The sequence below is a fragment of the Watersipora subatra genome, chromosome 4 (assembly GCF_963576615.1).
Source record: "Watersipora subatra chromosome 4, tzWatSuba1.1, whole genome shotgun sequence".
Lineage (NCBI taxonomy): Eukaryota > Metazoa > Bryozoa > Gymnolaemata > Cheilostomatida > Watersiporidae > Watersipora > Watersipora subatra.
Window position 1 is genome coordinate 981,269 of NC_088711.1, and position 23,367 is coordinate 1,004,635.

The 23,367-nt window shown below is 35.4% G+C and overlaps 1 protein-coding gene across 1 annotated transcript; it reads right to left on the reverse strand.

The window, feature by feature from the left end:
- Positions 1–405: 405 nt before the first annotated feature.
- LOC137392855 (uncharacterized) lies at positions 406–23,052 on the reverse strand. Its single transcript, XM_068079191.1, has 11 exons — positions 22,839–23,052; positions 19,979–20,122; positions 14,909–15,046; positions 14,469–14,639; positions 10,794–11,013; positions 7,494–7,581; positions 6,160–6,300; positions 4,923–5,040; positions 4,170–4,322; positions 2,061–2,228; positions 406–829 (listed from the first exon to the last, which is right to left on the reverse strand). Exons 1-11 carry the CDS (start codon positions 23,032–23,034, stop codon positions 636–638), a joined length of 1,731 nt encoding a protein of 576 aa, XP_067935292.1. The 5' UTR covers positions 23,035–23,052; the 3' UTR covers positions 406–635.
- Positions 23,053–23,367: the final 315 nt, after the last annotated feature.

The window sequence follows — 23,367 nt, forward strand, 5'->3', positions numbered from 1 at the left end:
TAGTTTATGAGTCAGTAGAGTGGGGATAGAGAGAGTAGGTAGTAGTTTAAGAGTCAGTAGAGTGGGGATAGAGAGAGTAGGTAGTAGTTTAAGAGTCAGTAGAGTGGGGATAGAGAGAAAATGTAGCAGAGTGGCGTAGAGTACCAGTTTGTGCTGTTATATCTCTACTTGTGTGAAAGTCAGTACTGTTGGATTTCTATACATGTGTCAGTCAGTACTGTTGGATTTCTATGCATGTGTAAATTAGTACTGTTGTATCTCTACATACATGCATGTGTAAGTTAGTACTGTTACTTGCCTGTATATTCAACAGACTCAGATCTCTCAGACAAGGATGATGAAAGGTCATATTATTTCATATTAGCTGTTTAAAGCAGGTAGACCACCACTTCATGGCTAGATAGTTTCATTTATTGGTGAGTCAAAAGAATCCTTTTGAACTGAATTAATGCACACTAAAATCAAATTGAACCTTTGCAGGTGCCACTGCTTTTCTGCCTTGGCATTTAAATATGACAGAAATGGAAGGTGAATACAAACCATGACTTTTAATACTGTAATTGATAACCGTCAGCAGCTGTGAAAACAAAATCTTTCTTTCATCAACTGCTCCAGCTCACAGATCATTCACCATTTTAATAACGCCTATATTTTGTGCGAAAGCCTGTGTGTACGACTGTCTCTTGCTGTCCCACAAAGGATGATACGTACTTTTTTGGCTTGCGTAGGTTGATAAAACTGAGAGGCAGAAGTGTGAGTCCAGCTGCTAAGGAGAGAACTGCTGCCAGCATTATTCCTCCTTTGGCATGGACCTTCTCTTGAATGTAGGCTGTGAATCACCAGAGTTGATGTGAGAGACACACTTTACCAGGAGTTGTACAGATTTTAGTTTTGAGTTGTCAGCAATAATTCATGCATTTTAAAGCACCTGCCACCTCGTGTTAGCCTTTAACTGCAATAGTATTCTAAAGCACCTGTTATCTTTTGACAACATTTAACTACAATGACATTGTAAAACACATTTCACCTTTTGTCAACTTTTATTTACAATATTGTTCTAAAACACCTGTCACATCATGCCAACCTTTAGCTACAATAATATTTTTAAAGAACCTGTCAACCTATTGCAGTCTCTGTCTATAAAGCTTTAATGAACTATAAAAGTTATTTTAGTAAAAGTAATGAAACTTTTCAGCGTATTTAAAAGGTTCTTTTCAGCAAAATATTTTATGAAAAAAAACTCGCTATTAATCTGATATATTATCTCTCACTTACGTTACACTCAAAAGTATCAACAATAATAACAACAATAATAATAATAACAGTAATGATAATATATACTAAATATTTATGAGCAAAAAGAATAAGTTGCTCCTCATAGATTTTCAAAGGGAAAACCATTTTAAAACCAGCCAATCTAGTGAGCAAGCGGTAACATCTTGCTACAGAAATGCAAGGGATTACAACTCCGTTGGCTGAGTTTAGTGCAACTATCAACGTATTGCTATATATTGGCAGCTGTTTTCACTGATGTATATCGCAAAGAAACTGTGTAAAAATATTAAAACCTAAAATATGTAGAAAGAGTGACTTACAGCTACCTTTAGGTACAGGTAAAGACATAGAACTACTAGTTGTGACAGCACATTTGTTATATTATGGCAACTCTATAGGTATAGCAGATAGTAAGTCTATGGATATAGTGCATCAAACCTCTATAGGTGTGTAAAATGACAACTCTATAAATGTGGTATATGACAACTCAATGAGTGTGGTATATGGCAACTCTATAAGTATGGTACATGACAACTCTATAAATGTGGTGTATGACGACTCTATGAGTGTGGTATATGACAACTCTATGAGTATGGTACATAAAAACTTTATAAATGTGGTGTATGACAACTATGAGTGTGGTATATGACAACTCCATGAGTATGGTACATGACAACTCTATAAATGTGGTGTATGACAACTCTATGAGTGTGGTATATGACAACTCTATGAGTATGGTACATAGTAGCCCTATAGACAAAAAATAATGTGAGACATGAACTAACCAGCTGCGTAAGGAGAAAGGAGGGCTCCGATTCCGTTACAAGTCGATACAAAGGAGTACATGGTGGCGGCGTACTCGTAGGGCACAACTTCCATACCACAGCCATAGGTGGCGCTTGTGCTCAGTCCAAAGAATGTTCCATAAATTATCATTAGTCCACTGAACTGAGCTGGAAAGTGCAAAGGTGTTGGGTGTTACATGAGATCCACAAGATCTCAAACTCATAGACTGTCACATTTATTCGGTACTAAATGTAGGTAGGATTTATGAGATACAACAGGTACAAGGCTTATATGGTACCATATCTACATGTACGACATCAATTGAAAATATCACCGTTTGCTTGATGAAAAACTGTCATATATGGAATCCCAAATGGCCACTTCTTTTAAACAACAATGGTAGCATTATGTGTAGGTGATTGAAGCATCAGATACCATATATACATGTAATTCTACCAGTTTCTTTCAAGTTTGTCAGAATGTGGTAGGTTTGTTTATAGTATATCAATTTGATTAGAATCTTTACATAAATTAGGTAGGTAGTGCAGTCGTTAGTTTGAGATGATGCCTAGGTAGTGCAGTCGTTAGTTTGAGATTATGCCTAGGTAGTGCAGTCGTTAGTTTGAGATTATGCCTAGGTAGTGCAGTCGTTAGTTCAAGATAATGCCTAGGTAGTGCAGTCGTTAGTCTGAGATGATGCCTAGGTAGTGCAGTCGTTAGTTTGAGATTATGCCTAGGTAGTTCAGTCGTTAGTTTGAGATAATGCCTGGGTAGTGCAGTCGTTAGTTTGAGATAATGCCTAGGTAGTGCAGTCGTTAGTTTGAGATTATGCCTAGGTAGTGCAGTCGTTAGTTTGAGATAATGCCTGGGTAGTGCAGTCATTAGTTTGAGATAATGCCTAGGTAGTGCAATCGTTAGTTTGAGATGATGCTTAGGTAGTGCAGTTGTTAGTTTGAGATTATGCCTAGGTAGTGCAGTCGTTAGTTTGAGATAATGCCTGGGTAGTGCAGTCATTAGTTTGAGATAATGCCTAGGTAGTGCAATCGTTAGTTTGAGATGATGCTTAGGTAGTGCAGTTGTTAGTTTGAGATTATGCCTAGGTAGTGCAGTCGTTAGTTTGAGATAATGCCTGGGTAGTGCAGTCATTAGTTTGAGATAATGCCTAGGTAGTGCAATCGTTAGTTTGAGATGATGCTTAGGTAGTGCAGTTGTTAGTTTGAGATGATGCCTAGGCAGTGCAGTCGTTAGTTTGAGATTATGCCTAGGTAGTTCAGTCGTTAGTTTGAGATAATGCCTAGGTAGTGCAGTCGTTAGTTTGAGATTATGCCTAGGTAGTGCAGTCGTTAGTTTGAGATAATGCCTGGGTAGTGCAGTCGTTAGTTTGAGATAATGCCTAGGTAGTGCAGTCGTTAGTTTGAGATTATGCCTAGGTAGTGCAGTCGTTAGTTTGAGATAATGCCTAGGTAGTGCAGTCATTAGTTTGAGATAATGCCTAGGTAGTGCAATCGTTAGTTTGAGATGATGCTTAGGTAGTGCAGTTGTTAGTTTGAGATTATGCCTGGGTAGTGCAGTCGTAAGTTTGAGATAATGCCTGGGTAGTGTCCCTGAATGGAATTTGTATTTGATTCTGGCTCTAGTATGAAATGGTCACACGGTAGAAATCACATTTAAATTAAGGTAAATAAAATTTCATGAACTTCTATATATAAATATCAATAAATAGTTTGTTTATGTGTTGTCACTATGCCCAGTTATAGCGATTAAAATCAGGGATTGGAAAATCTCCATCACACTGCATTTGATTTCAGAACCTCCAGGACTACAGTCCAGCGATTAACCCACTACACTACAATGTCTGATTGACTGTAACGATGCATGATTGTGAAGACATTCACTACATCTGTTAAAATACTCACTCTCAAAGCTCTTGGGGTTGTTAACTAACATAGTTGATTATTATGCTGGCTTCAAACACGGCTATTGTTTTAGTAATAGTTTAAACTACTAGCTTACGAGATAAGCTACTCAAGTTCATTGGGTACTCATTTTATTACCCCGGCATTCGGATAGTTCAAGGCTAAAAACAGCGGAATATTTGGAGTACAAACCTTCATTCACTTCCCAGAGCAGGGCTACTTGAGCAGCGAGCATACCAAATATAGCGACTGTTTGTACTGTACAGGATGAGAAGGAGACGTGATGAGTTATGGGTATGTAAACAAGAGACATGACTAGCAACCCAACGCCAAACAGCATCATTCCTAGGGAAGGGGAGAAAAACTTGACTATATTTGCAACATAGGGTTTTTGAAAAATCGCAAAATTTTTTATGTGAATAGCAGGTTTCTTCCAAAGGCACATTACAAAGCCTCCACGAAATTATCGCTTTGTTACTGTTGTTGCTAGAACGCCACTAAAGCACAAGAGTGGAATCTGCAGCACTATGCATTAATAATTTTGGTACTTGGTGCTACTATGAGACTAGTATGTTACTCAGTATATAATTAGAGCTGGGGACAGTTTAATAGGCAGCTGAAACAACCACCATATGCTCTAGACAAATCATTGTGTAGACAACTGTGAAAACCTTATTCTGAAGCTTCAGTCACAGCACACAACATTAGACTGATATTAATCTTGGATAAAAAGGACTCTGTTAGCCTCTCATTAAAAATCATCTGAACAAAAGTGTTCTAAATATTTCAAAGTGATCACTAAGATACATAGACTTAGTCCATACTAGTAGATAACTACTAGAAGAAATTTCTTACTCTGTATACTAGTAGATAACTACTAGTATACATAGTTATTTAGTCCCTACTAGCAGATGTGACCTAATATTATATACTTACAATACTCACCGTTAGTGTAACTATCTATGTGAATGTGATACTGCTTGGTAACGAAAGCTCCCAATATCCCAGAAAAAGATGTATAGCCACAATAGATCAGACTGGTAGATAGCAAAACACTCAGTGCCTGCAAGTGTATCACCAGTTATTCATCTGATAGGTATATATGAGTAGTACTATAATTATAGGTAGTTATGAGGAGTACTATGATAGGTAGTTATGACGAGTACTATAATAGGTAGATATGGGGACTACTATGATAAGTAGTTATTAGTAGTACTATGATAGGTAGTTATGAGTAGTACGATGATGGGTAGTTATGAGGAGTACTATGATAGGTAGTTATGAGTAGTACTATGATAGGTAGTTATGAGTAGTACGATGATGGGTAGTTATGAGGAGTACTATGATAGGTAGTTATGAGTAGTACTATGATAGGTTGTTATGAGGAGTACTATGATAGGTAGTTATGAGGAGTACTATGATAGGTAGTTATGAGGAGTACCATGTACTGTAAAGGTAAATTAGCTGGTAGACATCTAAAAAAAACTTACAAATAATAGAATGTTTACCTCAAGTTTATTTACACTACTATATGGTCTGAGTAAATTACACCATATCATCTTATTATTCCCTCAAGCATCAATCCCATCCATTGTTGAATCATCAGTTCAATTCAAACAAACCTCTTTGTTGTTAATATTATTTTAGCTATTTAGTTTTTATATTTGGCTTTTTTACATATTTTATATAATTAAGTGATTTTGCAATGCACACATATTCTTGAAATATTCATCATTGTTTTTCAGCTCCGCAACAACGTAAGTAGATTAACATGTATTGTTACAGGAAGGTCTGCTCCAACACCAACCAATTTTACATGCATTGCAAATATTGCAACGGATTGATATATCTTGAAGTTTGACTGCAGTTAAAAAGTGGCTGTAAAACTCATCTGAATGCACCCTTTAATTAAATGGCCTTGAGATTAGCCTACTAAAACTTGTCTTGGTGCCTCGGAGTTCAAGAATATTCCTTTTTCAAAACAAAACAAAGAATGTAGGTGAAAAGGCTCACTCAGGTCAATTATACACGCAATTCTGTAGATTGTTGACCGTGTAAATGTGTCGAAAAAGAAACATTTGATCAAAACTTGACAAGTTTTCAACACACGTTTTTTTTCGACACATTGAAAACTTGAAAAGCTTTCATTTATGTGAGTGCATGAGTGTAACTGAGTGCTTACTTTGATGTTAGTACAAAGAATACGCATGACATGCTTTTTGTTTCCTGCATTAGACGTCAAAATTTCTTCAGTTGACGAGTCTAGAGCTTCTATTGGCGGAAGATGGGGAGATTCATCTGGTTTCATTTTATCAGACAATTCCTACGACACAAGATGTTGGAGGGGTTATTGTACTGTCTACGACACAAGATGTTGGAGGGGTTACTGTACTGTCTACGACACAAGATGTTGGAGGGGTTATTGTACTGTTATTATAACAATTGAGTTCAAAAATTACTGTTCAAAGCTGGATAAATATGTAAAGCCAACCTTGAGATACAAATGTTGAAAATATTTGTAGTTTTAAACTTTTCTTACTTACTACAATATCTACTCTCTTGTCTAACTAGCAACTACTCTCTGACTCTTTACAATATCTACTCTCTTGTCTGACTAGCACCTACTCTCTGACTCTTTACAATATCTACTCTCTTGTCTAACTAGCAACTACTCTCTGACTCTCTACAATATCTAATCCCTTGTCTGACTAACAATCACTCTTTGACTCTCTACAATATCTACTCTCTTGACTGACTAGCAACTACTCTCTGACTCTCTACAATATCTACTCCTTTGTCTGACTAGCAACTACTGTGTTTCTCAGGCACAGCTTATCGCTTACAGATGTTAAGATGTCAAACAAAGTAGAACGATACGGAGAGCTTCTGTAATCGGCAGTAATGTAGCACCAGAGTCAAGAGGGCAAAAGCAAAACTAAAGAAAATGAAGCTGTTTTAGTCGCACATGCATAGCGATCATTTTGAGGTTGAAATAAAGATCAATGAAGAAATCCAAAGAACAAAAAGGTGTACCCTAGGTCTGTAGCGGTAGAGTCCCCAACATAGGAAAATTATACATAAAAACATTCAAATCTATTTTTCAACTGTATGTCTATTGCAAAGACAAAAAGAATTTGCATTAAATAGAGCAAGCTGAGAAATATGAGCAGTTAGAATAAACTTTGATTTCGTAGAACCTTGTAAGACTGTGAGTTTAGTGCTTAAAACAAGCTGTGGGGCTCCTTTATGTGAGATACTCTAGTTGTATTATACATAATAAACTGCAGTATTACTGTACATGAAAGACAGTGCTATCACTGTGTGTGAAAGACTGAGTTTACTATTTGTGAAAGACTGCAGAATGACTGTGTGTAAAAGATTGCTGCCGCTGCATGTGATCAACAGCGATATCACTATATGAAAGAGTCACGATGCATTTTTTATCGCAACTGATCAAAATACTATAAGTTCATAGCTTCAAAGTCATTGCTGAAAATATAAATTTTATTACAGTACCTTTTGAGCCATTTCTTTTTTCGGCTTTTTATCTGGTGTGAAACTTTTTAAATCACCCACGTCTGTCATCTCAGTTTTACTGTTTAGTCTAAAAACATATACACGATACTACACTACTCTCACATGATACTACACTCCTCTTACATGGTACTACACTCCTCTTACATGGTACTACACTTCCCTTACATGATACTACACTTCCCTTACATGATACTACACTCCCCTTACATGATACTACACTCCCCTTACATGATACTACACTTCACTTACATGATACTACACTCCCCTTACATGATACTACACTCCTCTTACATGATACTACACTCCCCTTACATGATACTACACTCCCCTTACATGATACTACACTCCTCTTACATGATACTACACTCCCCTTACATGATACTACACTCCCCTTACATGATACTACACTCCTCTTACATGATACTAAACTCCCCTTACATGATACTACACTCCTCTTACATGATACTACACTTCCCTTACATGATACTACACTCCTCTTACATGATACTACACTCCTCTTACATCATACAACACTCCCCTTACATGATACTACACTCCCCTTACATGATACTACACTTCCCTTACATGATACTTCACTCCCCTTACATGATACTACACTCCCCTTACATGATACTACACTCCCCTTACATGATACTACACTCCTCTTACATGATACTCCACTCCCCTTACATGATACTACACTCCCCTTACATGATACTACACTCCCCTTACATGATACTTCACTCCCCTTACATGATACTACACTCCCCTTACATGATACTTCACTTCCCTTACATGATACTACACTCCCCTTACATGATACTACACTCCCCTTACATGATACTACACTCCCCTTACATGATACTACACTCCTCTTACATCATACAACACTCCTCTTACATGATACTTCACTCCTCTTACATGATACTACACTCCTCTTACATGATACTACACTTCCCTTACATGATACTACACTCCTCTTACATGATACTACACTCCTCTTACATCATACAACACTCCACTTACATGATACTACACTCCCCTTACATGATACTACACTCCCCTTACATGATACTTCACTCCCCTTACATGATACTACACTCCCCTTACATGATACTACACTCCCCTTACATGATACTACACTCCCCTTACATGGTACTACACTCCTCTTACATGATACTTCACTCCTCTTACATGATACTTCACTCCTCTTACATGATACTACACTCCCCTTACATGATACTACACTCCCCTTACATCATACAACACTCCTCTTACATGATACTACACTCCCCTTACATGATACTACACTCCCCTTACATGATACTACACTCCCCTTACATGATACTTCACTCCCCTTACATGATACTACACTCCCCTTACATGATACTTCACTTCCCTTACATGATACTACACTCCCCTTACATGATACTACACTCCCCTTACATGATACTACACTCCCCTTACATGATACTACACTCCTCTTACATCATACAACACTCCTCTTACATGATACTTCACTCCTCTTACATGATACTACACTCCTCTTACATGATACTACACTTCCCTTACATGATACTACACTCCTCTTACATGATACTACACTCCTCTTACATCATACAACACTCCACTTACATGATACTACACTCCCCTTACATGATACTACACTCCCCTTACATGATACTTCACTCCCCTTACATGATACTACACTCCCCTTACATGATACTACACTCCCCTTACATGATACTACACTCCCCTTACATGGTACTACACTCCTCTTACATGATACTACACTTCCCTTACATGGTACTACACTTCCCTTACATGATACTACACTCCCCTTACATGATACTACACTCCCCTTACATGATACTACACTCCTCTTACATGATACTTCACTCCTCTTACATGACACAACAGTCTTCTTACATGTTTTCTGAGAATAACCTTCCTTCAATTTTATATACTAATTGTAAGGAGTTACACAAGCCCATTTACACTGTACATGTTCATTATAATCGCTACACCTTGACAGTAAGCTTTAATCAAAAAGAAGCTCACATGCCAGAGTGAAGTGCTATGTTTTAAGTTGCACTCATTTGACGCTAAAGTCAGATTATTTCTACTATACATAACAACACTTACTCCCTTGACACTTAAATCAGATTATTTCTACTATACATAATAACACTTACTCCCTTGACACTAAGTCAGATTATTTTTACTATACATAACAACACTTACTCCCTTGACACTTAAATCAGATTATTTCTACTATACATAATAACACTTACTCCCTTGACAATAAGTCAGATTATTTCTACTATACATAATAACACTTACTCCCTTAACACTTAAATCAGATTATTTCTACTATACATAATAACACTTACTTCCTTGACACTAAGTCAGATTATTTCTACTATACATAATAACACTTACTCCCTTGACACTAAGTCAGATTATTTCTACTATACATAATAACACTTACTCCCTTGACACTAAGTCAGATTATTTCTACTATACATAATAACACTTACTCCCTTGACACTTAAATCAGATTATTTCTACTATACATAATAACACTTACTCCCTTGACAATAAGTCAGATTATTTCTACTATACATAATAACACTTACTTCCTTAACACTTAAATCAGATTATTTCTACTAGACATAACAACACTTACTCCCTTGACAATAATTCAGATTATTTCTACTAGACATAATAGCACTTGCTCTCTTGACACTTAAGTCAGATTAATTCTACTATAGATAATAACACTTACTCCCTTGACACTAAGTCAGATTATTTCTACTATACATAATAACACTTACTCCCTTGACACTTAAATCAGATTATTTCTACTATACATAATAACACTTACTCCCTTGACAATAAGTCAGATTATTTCTACTATACATAATAACACTTACTTCCTTAACACTTAAATCAGATTATTTCTACTAGACATAACAACACTTACTCCCTTGACAATAATTCAGATTATTTCTACTAGACATAATAGCACTTGCTCTCTTGACACTTAAATCAGACTATTTCTATTATACATAACAACACTTACTCCCTTGACACTAAGTCAGATTATTTCTACTATACATAACAACACTTGCTCCCTTGACACTAAAGTCATATTTTTTCTACTAGACATAATAACACTTGCTCCCTTGACACTTAAGTCAGATTATTTCTGTTATACATAACAACACTTGCTCCCTTGACACAAAGTCAGACAAACTGTACTCTCCTTTTCCTTACAGGGTGATGCAGTGTGCTGGCAATTTCTTGCAAGTGGCTTGATCGAGTTGATTTAGGTTAGTCATAGTTTGATCAGTGGAACTTATAACAGTCATGGGCTGATCAGTGGAATTTGCTTTGCTTGTAGGTTGATCAGCAAAACTTGATTTTGTATCACTTGACTCTTTTTCTGCACTTGTTGTAGTTGAGTGATCCAAATGAAACACTCCTTGCTTGCGCGCTAAAGGCAATAAAAAAGAACAGACAGAGACTAGAGAGGCAAGCCGTAATATATGCCTAGTTACTAGCATTCATAGACCTATTAACTATAATAGTATAGTTAATAGGTCTATGCTAGCATCAAACTCCAAATAGTTCCAACTAAAGATATCTTCATTTATACTATTACTTGGTGAGAAATTATACTGGCACTTTGAAGTGCTTTGATGCTGAAGGTGCTGGCAAGTCTCCAGTACCACTCGCTCCCTTTATTAACTATTAACCTATTAACTATCGACTATTAAACTACAGGCTTATTAACTATCGACTATTAAACTACAGTCCTATTAACTATTGACTATTAATCTACAGTCCTATTAACTATTGACTATTAATCTACAGTCCTATTAACTATTGACTATTAAACTACAGACCTATTAACTATCGACTAATAAACTACAGACCTATTAACTATTGACAATTAAATTACAGACCTATTAACTATCGACTATTAAACTACAGACCTATTAACTATCGACTATTAAACTACAGACCTATTAACTATCGACTATTAAACTACAGACCTATTAACTATTGACAATTAAACTACAGACCTATTAACTATTGACAATTAAACTACAGACCTATTAACTATTGACTATTAAACTACAGACCTATTAACTATCGACTATTAAACTACAGACCTATTAACTATCGACTATTAAACTACAGGCTTATTAACTATCGACTATTAAACTACAGTCCTATTAACTATTGACTATTAATCTACAGTCCTATTAACTATTGACTATTAATCTACAGTCCTATTAACTATTGACTATTAAACTACAGACCTATTAACTATCGACTAATAAACTACAGACCTATTAACTATCGACTATTAAACTACAGACCTATTAACTATCGACTATTAAACTACAGGCTTATTAACTATCGACTATTAAACTACAGTCCTATTAACTATTGACTATTAATCTACAGTCCTATTAACTATTGACTATTAATCTACAGTCCTATTAACTATTGACTATTAAACTACAGACCTATTAACTATCGACTAATAAACTACAGACCTATTAACTATCGACTATTAAACTACAGACCTATTAACTATTGACTATTAAACTACAGACCTATTAACTATTGACTATTAAACTACAGACCTATTAACTATCGACTATTAAACTACAGACCTATTAACTATCGACTATTAAACTACAGACCTATTAACTATTGACAATTAAACTACAGACCTATTAACTATCGACTATTAAACTACAGACCTATTAACTATTGACTATTAAACTACTGACCTATTAACTATTGACTATTAAACTACAGACCTATTAACTATTGACTATTAAACTACTGACCTATTAACTATTGACTATTAATCTACAGTCCTATTAACTATCGACTATTAAACTACAGACCTATTAACTATTGACAATTAAACTACAGACCTATTAACTATTGACTATTAAACTACAGACCTATTAACTATCGACTATTAAACTACAGACCTATTAACTATCGACAATTAAACTACAGACCTATTAACTATCGACTATTAAACTACAGACCTATTAACTATCGACTAATAAACTACAGACCTATTAACTATCGTCTAACAAACTACAGACCTATTAACTATTGACTATTAAACTACTGACCTATTAACTATCGACTATTAAACTACAGACCTATTAACAAGTCTCATAGAAAAGAGGTTTGGTATTATTGTAGAGGTACTCAAGGAGGAGGTAAATCTAGACTTTAATATCGTATAATTGTATTAACTAAGCCTCTACATCTTTCAGAAACGGGAGGAAGCAAAGCAAGCAAAGTTTAAGAGAGTCGAGTAAAAATATACCTGAGCATACCAATAACGTGTCACTGACTCAGAGCATGAATGTTTCATTATTTTATTTTCATACATAAAAGGAGTAATTCAAATGTGTAGATTTGCTGTCAAGTTTGATCTAAGACTACTCTGAATGTGACACTTTTATTAAAAGTGAATGATATCGACTGTTGCTGCAGCTTCCTTTGTAGCAAAGTTATGATAGTCATAACTTTTCACCAGTGAAAATTACAAGAAAAGTTCTAAATCTTTAAAAAGACCTATGTGTTATGGTAGCATAACTCTAATATAATAATGATAATATATATATCTTAAAGTTTGTGTGCATGTGTGACTATGGGTGTGTTTGCGCGTCTGTCTACTTCAGTATGTCCACCTATAGCTATTAAAATCTTGGAATTAAAAGCTCGCATTCCACTAGATTTGAACTCACGAATATCGCAACCACAAGTTTCAAACCGAGCATTTAGCCACTAACCCACACTGTTCTTACAATTCTGTCGATCTTATCACACACTGTATACACTGTTCTTGATTGCACACACTTAATGACATCAATTGAAACTCTATGAACTCTGTTAACTCTATGAAACACAATGACTTTTCGTGTTTTCCTTTCTATTTCCGGTTTTTTCCAAGGTTTAATTGCTAACTCGGTAAAGGCTAATGCTTTTCACGCGGACAGTAGTATAATTTTAATTAAGAGTAGCCTCTACATTCTCTCTCTATTTGGTCAGACAAAGACAGTCCGATATCTCATTTTTACGTTTGTACCAGCGTCGAGAGATACAAGTGTCATCGTATTCAAAGTTTTGATGAATAGCTTCTGCTGCAACAGTAACCTTTTTCATAGACACACACTTCTATGCACGAATTGTTATTATTGATTCAACATATTCAGGGTTTTTATTTTGTTTTCTCAGTTCGTAGTAATTGTATCATTATCAAATCATCTTTTATTGTAGTCGTAGCAAAACCGCCTTAATTTCGCTATTACTTACTAATTATTTCACATTTACATTTAAACACTTTTATAGTTGTTTCATTTTGTTTCTCAATTTATTTGGCCTGCACGAAACATTTTCCTCATGATATGAAATTTGAAAGTTAGAATGGTAACAGTTACTGTTGTTACATATTAAACAAAAATAAATTTTCTGTGCAAAGACTTTTATTATCCAGGCAACGCCGGGCATTTACTTAGTATAATAGTAATATAGTGATATAATAAATAACTCTAATACAATAGTGTAATTATTACTTTAACAACTTTAATATAATAATATACTAAATACAAATCTCAATTGTTAATTTACGCTAAATATATTCTAGAGCAGCACAAATAAAGAACGCCTCTATTAACATAGACATAGATGTTAAGCAAAGAGCAATTAAAGTCTAATGCTGTTACTATTAAAGTTGTTTTTCTTGTTGACAGGGTCACTCAACTCAGAGTGCAGAATAACTATGTTTACAGCTCATTGCGAGCTTTTCATAATGCTATTTCATTCATCAATCCATCCACATGGTGGAGAATATAGTACAAGTATCAAATGAGACAATGTAGGAGAGGAGTGGCTGATGGAGGTTACCTCGGATTTTAAGAGAAAAGCGAGGTGAAGACGCTGGTTTATCAGTGATCTCCTCAGAGTTCTCATCAAGAGAAATTGGTCGGTAAATGGCTCCAGCTGGCACAGCAAGGAATACAAGCGCTGATGATATTATGAAACTGTTAGAGAATCCAACTTTTTTCATTATGAGACCTTCAAAGTAAATCAAAATTTACAGCAGGTTTCATCCTTGTGGTCTCTTCAAAGCATGGAAAGGATTCTTACAGGTCAGAGATGTGACATACACTAAATCTCACTACTTCCTCTCTCACTGACACAAGATATTAGGTAACGCATCAGTCTTGATGACATCATAGCTGCCTCTGTTGCTAACAATGTAATTCTCACTACAATGTTCAACAACAACATTTAGTTGGATGGTGAGACAGCCAATCACAATCAGTAAAAACATCTGCACTCACCGATAGCTAGTTTTGGAGCGAGCATGGTGCCTACAAGTACTATCCCTATCAGCCATGTTGTAGCAGACAGCTGTTTAGAGCCAGGAAAATAAAGAGAGATTGCAGAGAATGGGGCAGCGATCAGACCAGCAGTTCCACCTACAAAAGAGGCAGACAATTGCAAGCTCAGGAGGCAGCGAAAAACAGTCTTGGCATCTACTCCATGGTATTTTATTGGAGTCTAACTGATCTTTGAATTGGTTACCCTAAATATGTTTATTAGTTACCCATTGGAAATCTGTAAAACGTTTATGACTTGACACGTGTCAGAACAAATTCGCAGTGTCCCTGTGTCCTATATTGTACAACCTATGTCATACATTGTACAACCTATGTCATACATTGTACAACCTATGTCTCATATCATAAAACTTATGTCTCATGTTGTAAAACCTATGTCTCACATTGTAAAACCTATGTTTCATATTGTAAAACCTATGTCTCACATTGTAAAACCTATGTTTCATATTGTAAAACCTATGTCTCATATCATAAAACTTATGTCTCATATTGTAAAACCTATGTCTCATATTGTAAAACCTATGTTTCATATTGTAAGACCTATGTCTCATATTGTAAAACCTATGTTTCATATTGTAAGACCTATGTCTCATATTGTAAAACCTATGTTTCATATTGTAAAACCCATAGATATAGTAAACCCTAGATTGGCGAATAGCTATCACTATAATGGAGCAAAAGTGAGGCCTATAATTGGCTGTTGTTTTCACGACGTTACGTCGTAGTGATGTGCATCACAGCATCAAAGCCTTCAATTGAGCAATGAGTTTAGTAGTGGGAGCACGCTTGTCACGCTAGTTTTTAAGTCATAAACATTACAATAAGACCGAATTCTTAGTGAAATGTCATCAGAAGAGACCACAACACCCCAGGTATATCCTGAATTGCCCATAACAAAACAAAACTTCAACTCAAAACAAGAAGTTCTCAACAATATCATAAGCTATCTATGCCGATTAAGGACACCAAGCTGAAAGCTGCTAGTGGACAATAATAGGAAAATCATCATCATTTAGTCATTGGTTTTGAGTCAGCAGCCAAATCTGTACATGGCATTGCTCAATATCTTTTCAGCAACTACCCTTACATCAACTACTTCCTAACCTTTAAGATCAACCAGGATCACATTGAGATTCTGTTTTCCACAATACGATCTAAGGGTGGCTATAACAATAACCCGGATGTGCAGTGCTTTAGATCTGCAATTCGAGCACTGTTCATAAAAGCAGATATCACACCACATCCCAATGTTAACTGTATTGATCTGGATGGCTAGAAAGAAAAAGAAAGAAGCGACAAAAGCTGAGAAAGGTGAAGATGAGGAGTTCGGTGATGAGGATTGTTTTTTAACTCAAATGTGATGAGTGTATCAAGTTCTTGACCGATGTCGAAGTAGTGGGAAGTAGAAATAGTGATGACATAATCCTAATCTCAGTTAAAAACAGAGGAGGATTGGTGACCAGATTGATAGGCCGAATATGTATTGCTGCAGAAAAGTGCCTACGTTCACACATGGAGAGCTATTGTATCACACAGAGAGCTTTTAAACAAGTAACATCACAGACAATAACATATATGTCTTATTACATAACCTCAATCAAGGTTTTACATGTACAGTGCATGCCAACAGTCTACTCAAAACTATAGTAAATCGCTATACTAAAATCAGAATACACTATGCCGCTTCAAAGCAGGAATCTAGTTCAACCAACCTTAGACAAAAACTATCTTGTCTAGTTATTTTCAGTCATGTCTAATGGGTGTTTAATACAGTGGTCCAGCGTAACTGCTTCTAAATCTCATTTGACTCATTAGTTTGTTATTAGTTTAATTTCTATTTGGTCACTCTTTGTATTATCAATGATATAGAAGCTTCTAAATCATTGGTATTATTCATTACCACGTGTGTAAGATTCTTGCCTTTCTCATCCAAAGTCATTACAGTCATAATTCGACTTACGAGCTTAATGCGTTCAGAGAATGAGCTTGCATGTCAACTTACTCGCATGTTGGTGCAATTTATTTATATATAGAACAATTAAATATATATTGATTGGTTTCCATACTCTAAAAATGCAAATAAAACACTCAAAACAATATATTGTAACAGAAAGAACATGTTGGTTATTGTCCTAACTTACCACATGCTTTCAAAAAGCAACAAATAAAAAATAATGCAAGGAAATGTGATTAATTAAAATGTAAAATTAAATACATACAATAGCAGCTAACGCTAGCATTTGCCAGAGAGGGAGAGATAAATTATCTTTCATTACAACAGCTGACATTGACCAATTTGGATTTTATCCAAGTCTTAAAAGACAAACTTAAAAGCAAACCTAAAAGCAAACTTTAATCTTTAACTTAACGTAATTAAAATTTCTTCGGCGTTCATAGTTTTAAATTTCTCGCTGGTTAGCTAATTTTGTTTCGCTCTCACGACCAGCCGGCTGTTTTAAGAGAAACCTATCTAAGGACGTTTGCCTTTGTTGCCCTTTCAACGTGTTGCGATCAGGACGAACACAGGTGTCGTCACCAAGGATTAATGCACGACCACTAGCCAACTTGTCCGAATGTCTATTTTTTATAGTCTTGATAGATAGCACCGGCCTTTTTACGTAGCATCGTTTCAGTTACGCCGTCACCGGCCAATTGTTTGTCTTTTATCTAAAGCCTGAGCAGTCTCTCTATCAGCGGTCATGAAGATCGCTGCGTCGTTTAGAAACTATGGTTAGTCCTTTTGCAAACTAAATGCAATGAATATAATCCTTGTGTTTGATAATTGTGGATGTATTTCTGTCATATTGCTGAGCTAGCTCAATCACGCATACATATTTTGCATATTTTTCAATAATTTTTCGTTTAATATCAATTGTTATCATTCACTTTTTCTTTGCATTATCTATCCTTTTACTGGCAAACTTTCGGTCTACGCACGGTACTTTTAATTAACACAATTCAGCACTGAAAATCGCACACAAAAAACATGGTACAAAAGTATAATATGAGCAGTTGAAAAATACAGAGTGATGCTGTTCTCATAAAACACCTCCGACATACTTGGCAACTGACTCATGTGCTTGTATCTCAAACATGGCTCGTATGTTAGTGCTAAAACTTGCTTGAAAGCTGGCTCATATCTCAAGTTTCCCATACGTTAGGGCACACGTAAGTTGAAGTATTACTGTATAAAAGTTTTACATATTTTCAATAAAATATGCAGTCTCAGATGCACAAACTATGGAAAAATTGAGCAGTCTTTAGTGCTAAGTCAATAGGAGTTAATAGATCAGCTGATTCGCTTTGCACATCACCATGACGTTGCGTCATGCTAATTATAGGCCTCACTTGTTTTGATTATTCGCATATCTAGGGTTTACTATATCTATGGTAAAACCTATGTCTCGTATTGCAAAACCTATGTTTCATATTGTAAAACCTATGTCTCATATCATAAAACTTATGTCTCATGTTGTAAAACCTATGTTTCATATTGTAAAACCTATGTCTCATATTGTAGAACCTGTTTCATATTGTAAAACCTATGTCTCATATTGCAAAACCTATGTTTCATATTGTAAAACCTATGTCTCATATCATAAAACTTATGTCTCATGTTGTAAAACCTATGTCTCATATTGTAAAACCTATGTCTCATATTGTAAAACCTATGTTTCATATTGTAAAACCTATGTCTCATATTGTAAAACCTATGTTTCATATTGTAAAACCTATGTTTCATATTGTAAAACCTATATCTCATATTGCAAAACCTATGTCTCATATTGTAAAACCTATGTCTCATATTGTGAAACCTATGTCTCATATTGCAAAACCTATGTTTCATATTGTAAAACCTATGTCCCATATTGTAAAACTTATGTTTCATATTGTAAAACCTATGTCTCATATTGTAAAACCTATGTCTCGTATTGTAAAACCTATGTCTCATATTGTAAAACCTATGTCTCATATTGTAAAACCTATGTCTCATATTGTAAAACCTATACCTCATATTGTAAAACCTATGTTTCATATTGCAAAACCTATGTCTCATATTGTAAAACCTATGTCTCATATTGTAAAACCTATGTCTCGTATTGCAAAACCTATGTTTCATATTGCAAAACCTATGTCTCATATTGCAAAACCTATGTCTCATATTGCAAAACCTATGTCTCATATTGTAAAACCTATGATCTTTAATGTAAAACCTGTGACTTATATTACAAACCTATAACATATATTGCAAAACTTATGCCCAATGTTGAAACTTATGAGCTGTTTGGCAAACCTATGACCCAAATTACAAACTTATGACCTACATTACCAACTTACATTCTACACTATTTAAGTTTTGCTTTGTTATTTCACTATAGCAATATTTTCAGAAATATTTAATTTTATTTTGCAAGCGCAAAAATATCTGTTGGTTTTTTATGTGTAAAAGCCGAGTAAACTCAAATGAATAAAATAAACTTACTAAATTAATACGATTAACTTATATATACGGGTATATCTATATATATGTTAGTGGAGAAAGCTTCTTAAAAATAAAACAGAACTAAATAAGCTCTACGGGTGGCTAGAAATATTTTTCAGATGCTTAATATAAAATTAACTTATCTTTATCAAGTCAACTATTTACGCATAGACCAGTTGTCTTTAACCCGAGAGTTTGCCTGTGTTATTAATTACCATGTCATCTATACCTCACCATTCTGTCAGTTTCTCTGAGCACTCGCATATTAAATACCTTTACTAACAATGTGGCTATAAATCAATGAACAGATCAATTTCTTATGATGAAAAGAAACCAACAAACAAACAAACACGGCTACGGCTCATTAATAGCAATGGATGAAATAGCTAGCTTCCTCTCTCTCTGTACTTGTATGTCTGCTGTAGGAATTTATAATACTCAGGAGAGCAGGGAGCTAAAGATGAAGCAACGCATTAATGACCAACAAAAGTTAAAAAGCTTTGGTAGTTTTTATAGAATAAACATACTTCCTAAAATAAAGTTGGTTATTACGCCTTGCCAAGCTTCTTTGGTGAAGGCTGTTCCAAGAAGTCCGAGACAAGCCAGAGTTGCCCCCGTCATCTGCACAATTCTTGGGCCAAACTTGTGACACAGCAGCATAGCGGGAAACACTGTAAATTTTATAAAAATATAAAGAAGAACTAGTGGAGTCTTTAACAAGGATCTGATTGAACAAGAAGGGTTTAAGACAAAAGGTCAAGAAAGACTCAGCTGATAGGATATGATTCAGTTGTAAGCAGTTGGATAGGCAGGATGAAACGGAGGGTTTCAATTACGGTTTAGACTAGTACCATCAGCGGACTATTCCAAGCCTTTCGTGTTGTGCCTTTTTCTTATTATCAGCACCTTTGAGGATACATAAAAAATGATTACAATTTATACTTGATAATTACCTGGCATTCAGCCAACAACTTTTAATTGAATAGAATTGTTCAAAGAGTTTATTGTCCAATTTTAGAACTGCTCACACTGTTGAGAGCACAAATCCTACTGAATACATTTAAAATTGAAACATTCGTTCCTTTGGCAAGAAATATTTTGAGATTTTATTCTGCCTGACTATTAGAATAAGAAACTAATTTTCAAGTCTCTGTTGAAAAATCTAACTGTTGAACTGAAAAACTTCAGAACTTCAGTCATTGGAATTGGCCGAGCGTCTGTTAGCATACGAATTCAAGACTGAAGCTGACCCGCCTATTCAATTCTAAAAATTTTAAAACTACTTTTAACTTGAGGATATGTTTGCACTAAGATGTACTTGTTCTACTTAAGTTATGAATTGTAAGTCATGTCTGACTCAATGCACTTGACCTCAAATATTAATTTCACTTGGTTTAATAATTATACATATAAAGCTGTTGATATATTGAGACTATAGTATGCTGCTGCGGAGAGATCATTGTAACTGTGAATGTGACTATATTTTTTTGGGTGATAAAACGTTATCTACTAGTATGATAAGTTGTTGCTCCAAATTGTTGATGATCTAACTCGCAATCACCTTATGCAATTGTGTCTGTATGATAGACTAAATATACTGGTACTAGCCAAATTACCGGCATTGCCCGAGTATTAAAAACAGCGTATAAACAGTGACCAGTAACGTAGTTGCCTGCCACTTGCCATTAGCCTGACACATTGGCAATGACTAATTTGAATACGCTACTATCTGTATTATTAAACTTATTAATAAGAGCCGTGAGAGCAAGCTTTATTGATGCTGCATAGCTCAGAGTGCTATGCGTATTTTAACCACATAATGACTCATATCCCTTAATAAATTCATTGCATCCTGTGTAGCCCAATTGGTAAGATTATCGCCTGGTGAACGGGATACCCGAGATAAAATCGAGTATGAAGCGGATATTTCATTCCTAAATTTTAATAACTATAGCGGGACAGATTGAACAACGGACTTTGAAATTTATATATATATATATATACAGATGTATTAATAGTAAACTACACGCTGTATGTATAGTAGACTACGTACTGTATGTATAGTAGACTACATGCTGTATGTATAGTAGACTACATACTGTATGTATAGTAGACTACGTACTGTATGTATAGTAGACTACATACTGTATGTATAGTAGACTACATACTGTATGTATAGTAGACTACGTACTGTATGTATAGTAGACTACATACTGTATGTATAGTAGACTACGTACTGTATGTATAGTAGACTACATACTGTATGTATAGCAGACTACGTACTGTATGTATAGTAGACTACGTACTGTATGTATAGTAGACTACGTACTGTATGTATAGTAGACTACGTACTGTATGTATAGTATTAATATTACGCTATATTATATTGCTGTACATTAGACTACTCTATGTTATACCATATCATTTAATTAACATTTATTGCTTTCGTTTATAGGCTTAAAAATAAGGCTATATAATAGAGCTATAATATTAAGTAGGCTTTATATTATAGGCTCAAAAATAGGACAGTAGTAACTCCGCCTGTCGGATTGCATACGCTATAATTATGCGAGTTAATGCTATAACCATATTCAAACATCCTTGACCCATAAAGTTAACATTCAACTCACATTTCTCCCTCCAATTCATTTCCCTTTCTGCCGCGTCAGGAGTGAAATTAACTTAAACCACTGTAACTACTACATACACAAAGCGCAGGTAAACACTGTAACTACTACTATATACACACAAGCGCAGGTAAACACTGTAGCTACTATATACACACAAGCGCAAGCAAACACTGTAGTTACTATATACACAAAGCGCAGGTAAACACTGTTACTACTATATACACACAAGCGCAGGTAAACACTGTGCTACTATATACACACAAGCGCAGGTAAACACTGTAGCTACTATATACACACAGGTGCAGGTAAACACTGTAGGTACTATATACACACAAGTGTAGGTAAACACTGTAGCTACTATATAAACACAAGTGCAGGTAAACACTGTAGCTACTATATACACAAAGCGCAGGTAAACACTGTAGCTACTATATAGACACAAGTGCAGGTAAACACTGTAGCTACTATATACACACAAGTGCAGGTAAACACTGTAGGTACTATATACACACAAGCGTAGGTAAACACTGTAGCTACTATATAAACACAAGTGCAGGTAAACACTGTAGCTACTATACACACACAAGGGCAAGTAAAAAATGCTGATATCACTTCATATTAGCTAGACTGCTGTAACCAAACAACTATCTTAGCCTTCCTACTCTAGATAAGACCCAGATAACCTTTGCCACTATTATTTGCCTTATCTATACATAATCTGAACGATTATGCGCTTTAATCAAATTTTGGAACTTACCTAGTATATATGACACCGCCATTTGCACAGGGCTTATAGTAGCGGAGACAACATTTTCCTCATATCTCTCACTGAAATAGAGAGGGTAGACTTGAACCGTCCCTGATATAAGAGCTCCTCGTAGAAACTGAGTTAGACACGCGGCAATAAGAACGAGAAACTTATAGTGGAAGTATTGTGATATGCTGTTAGACATGCTGGAAGGAGAAGGGGCAGTAAGATGTGTGCGATGTGAGAAGCCAAGTGGCCGCAGGTTATTCCATATGACTGGAGAAGTCATGAGGTGGAACACTGGCCCTTACTTCAGCAACATTAACCACAAATGTCTTCAATTTAAATTTAAAGCATTTAGATGTTACAGTCAGTTACTCAACAACGTTAGTGCCTGACCGACTGATCTATGCTGACCTATGTTGATCTGCTGACGTACATTGACCTACTGACCTATGCTGACCAATCAGCTTATGTAGATGCACTGGCCTAGGTTGCAAATCTACTATTGGAAATATCCATAGATATATAAACCTAG

Bases quoted from the DNA above. Each gene is read 5' to 3' on its own strand.
- LOC137392855 (XM_068079191.1), bottom strand. From the start codon at position 23,034: ATGTCTAACAGCATATCACAATACTTCCACTATAAGTTTCTCGTTCTT. The intron at 5,041-6,159 runs GTAAGCACTCAG...ATACACTTGCAG, and splicing joins TTCTTTGTACTAACATCAAA to GCACTGAGTGTTTTGCTATC. The intron at 2,229-4,169 runs GTTTGTACTCCA...TGCACTTTCCAG, and splicing joins GCTCTGGGAAGTGAATGAAG to CTCAGTTCAGTGGACTAATG.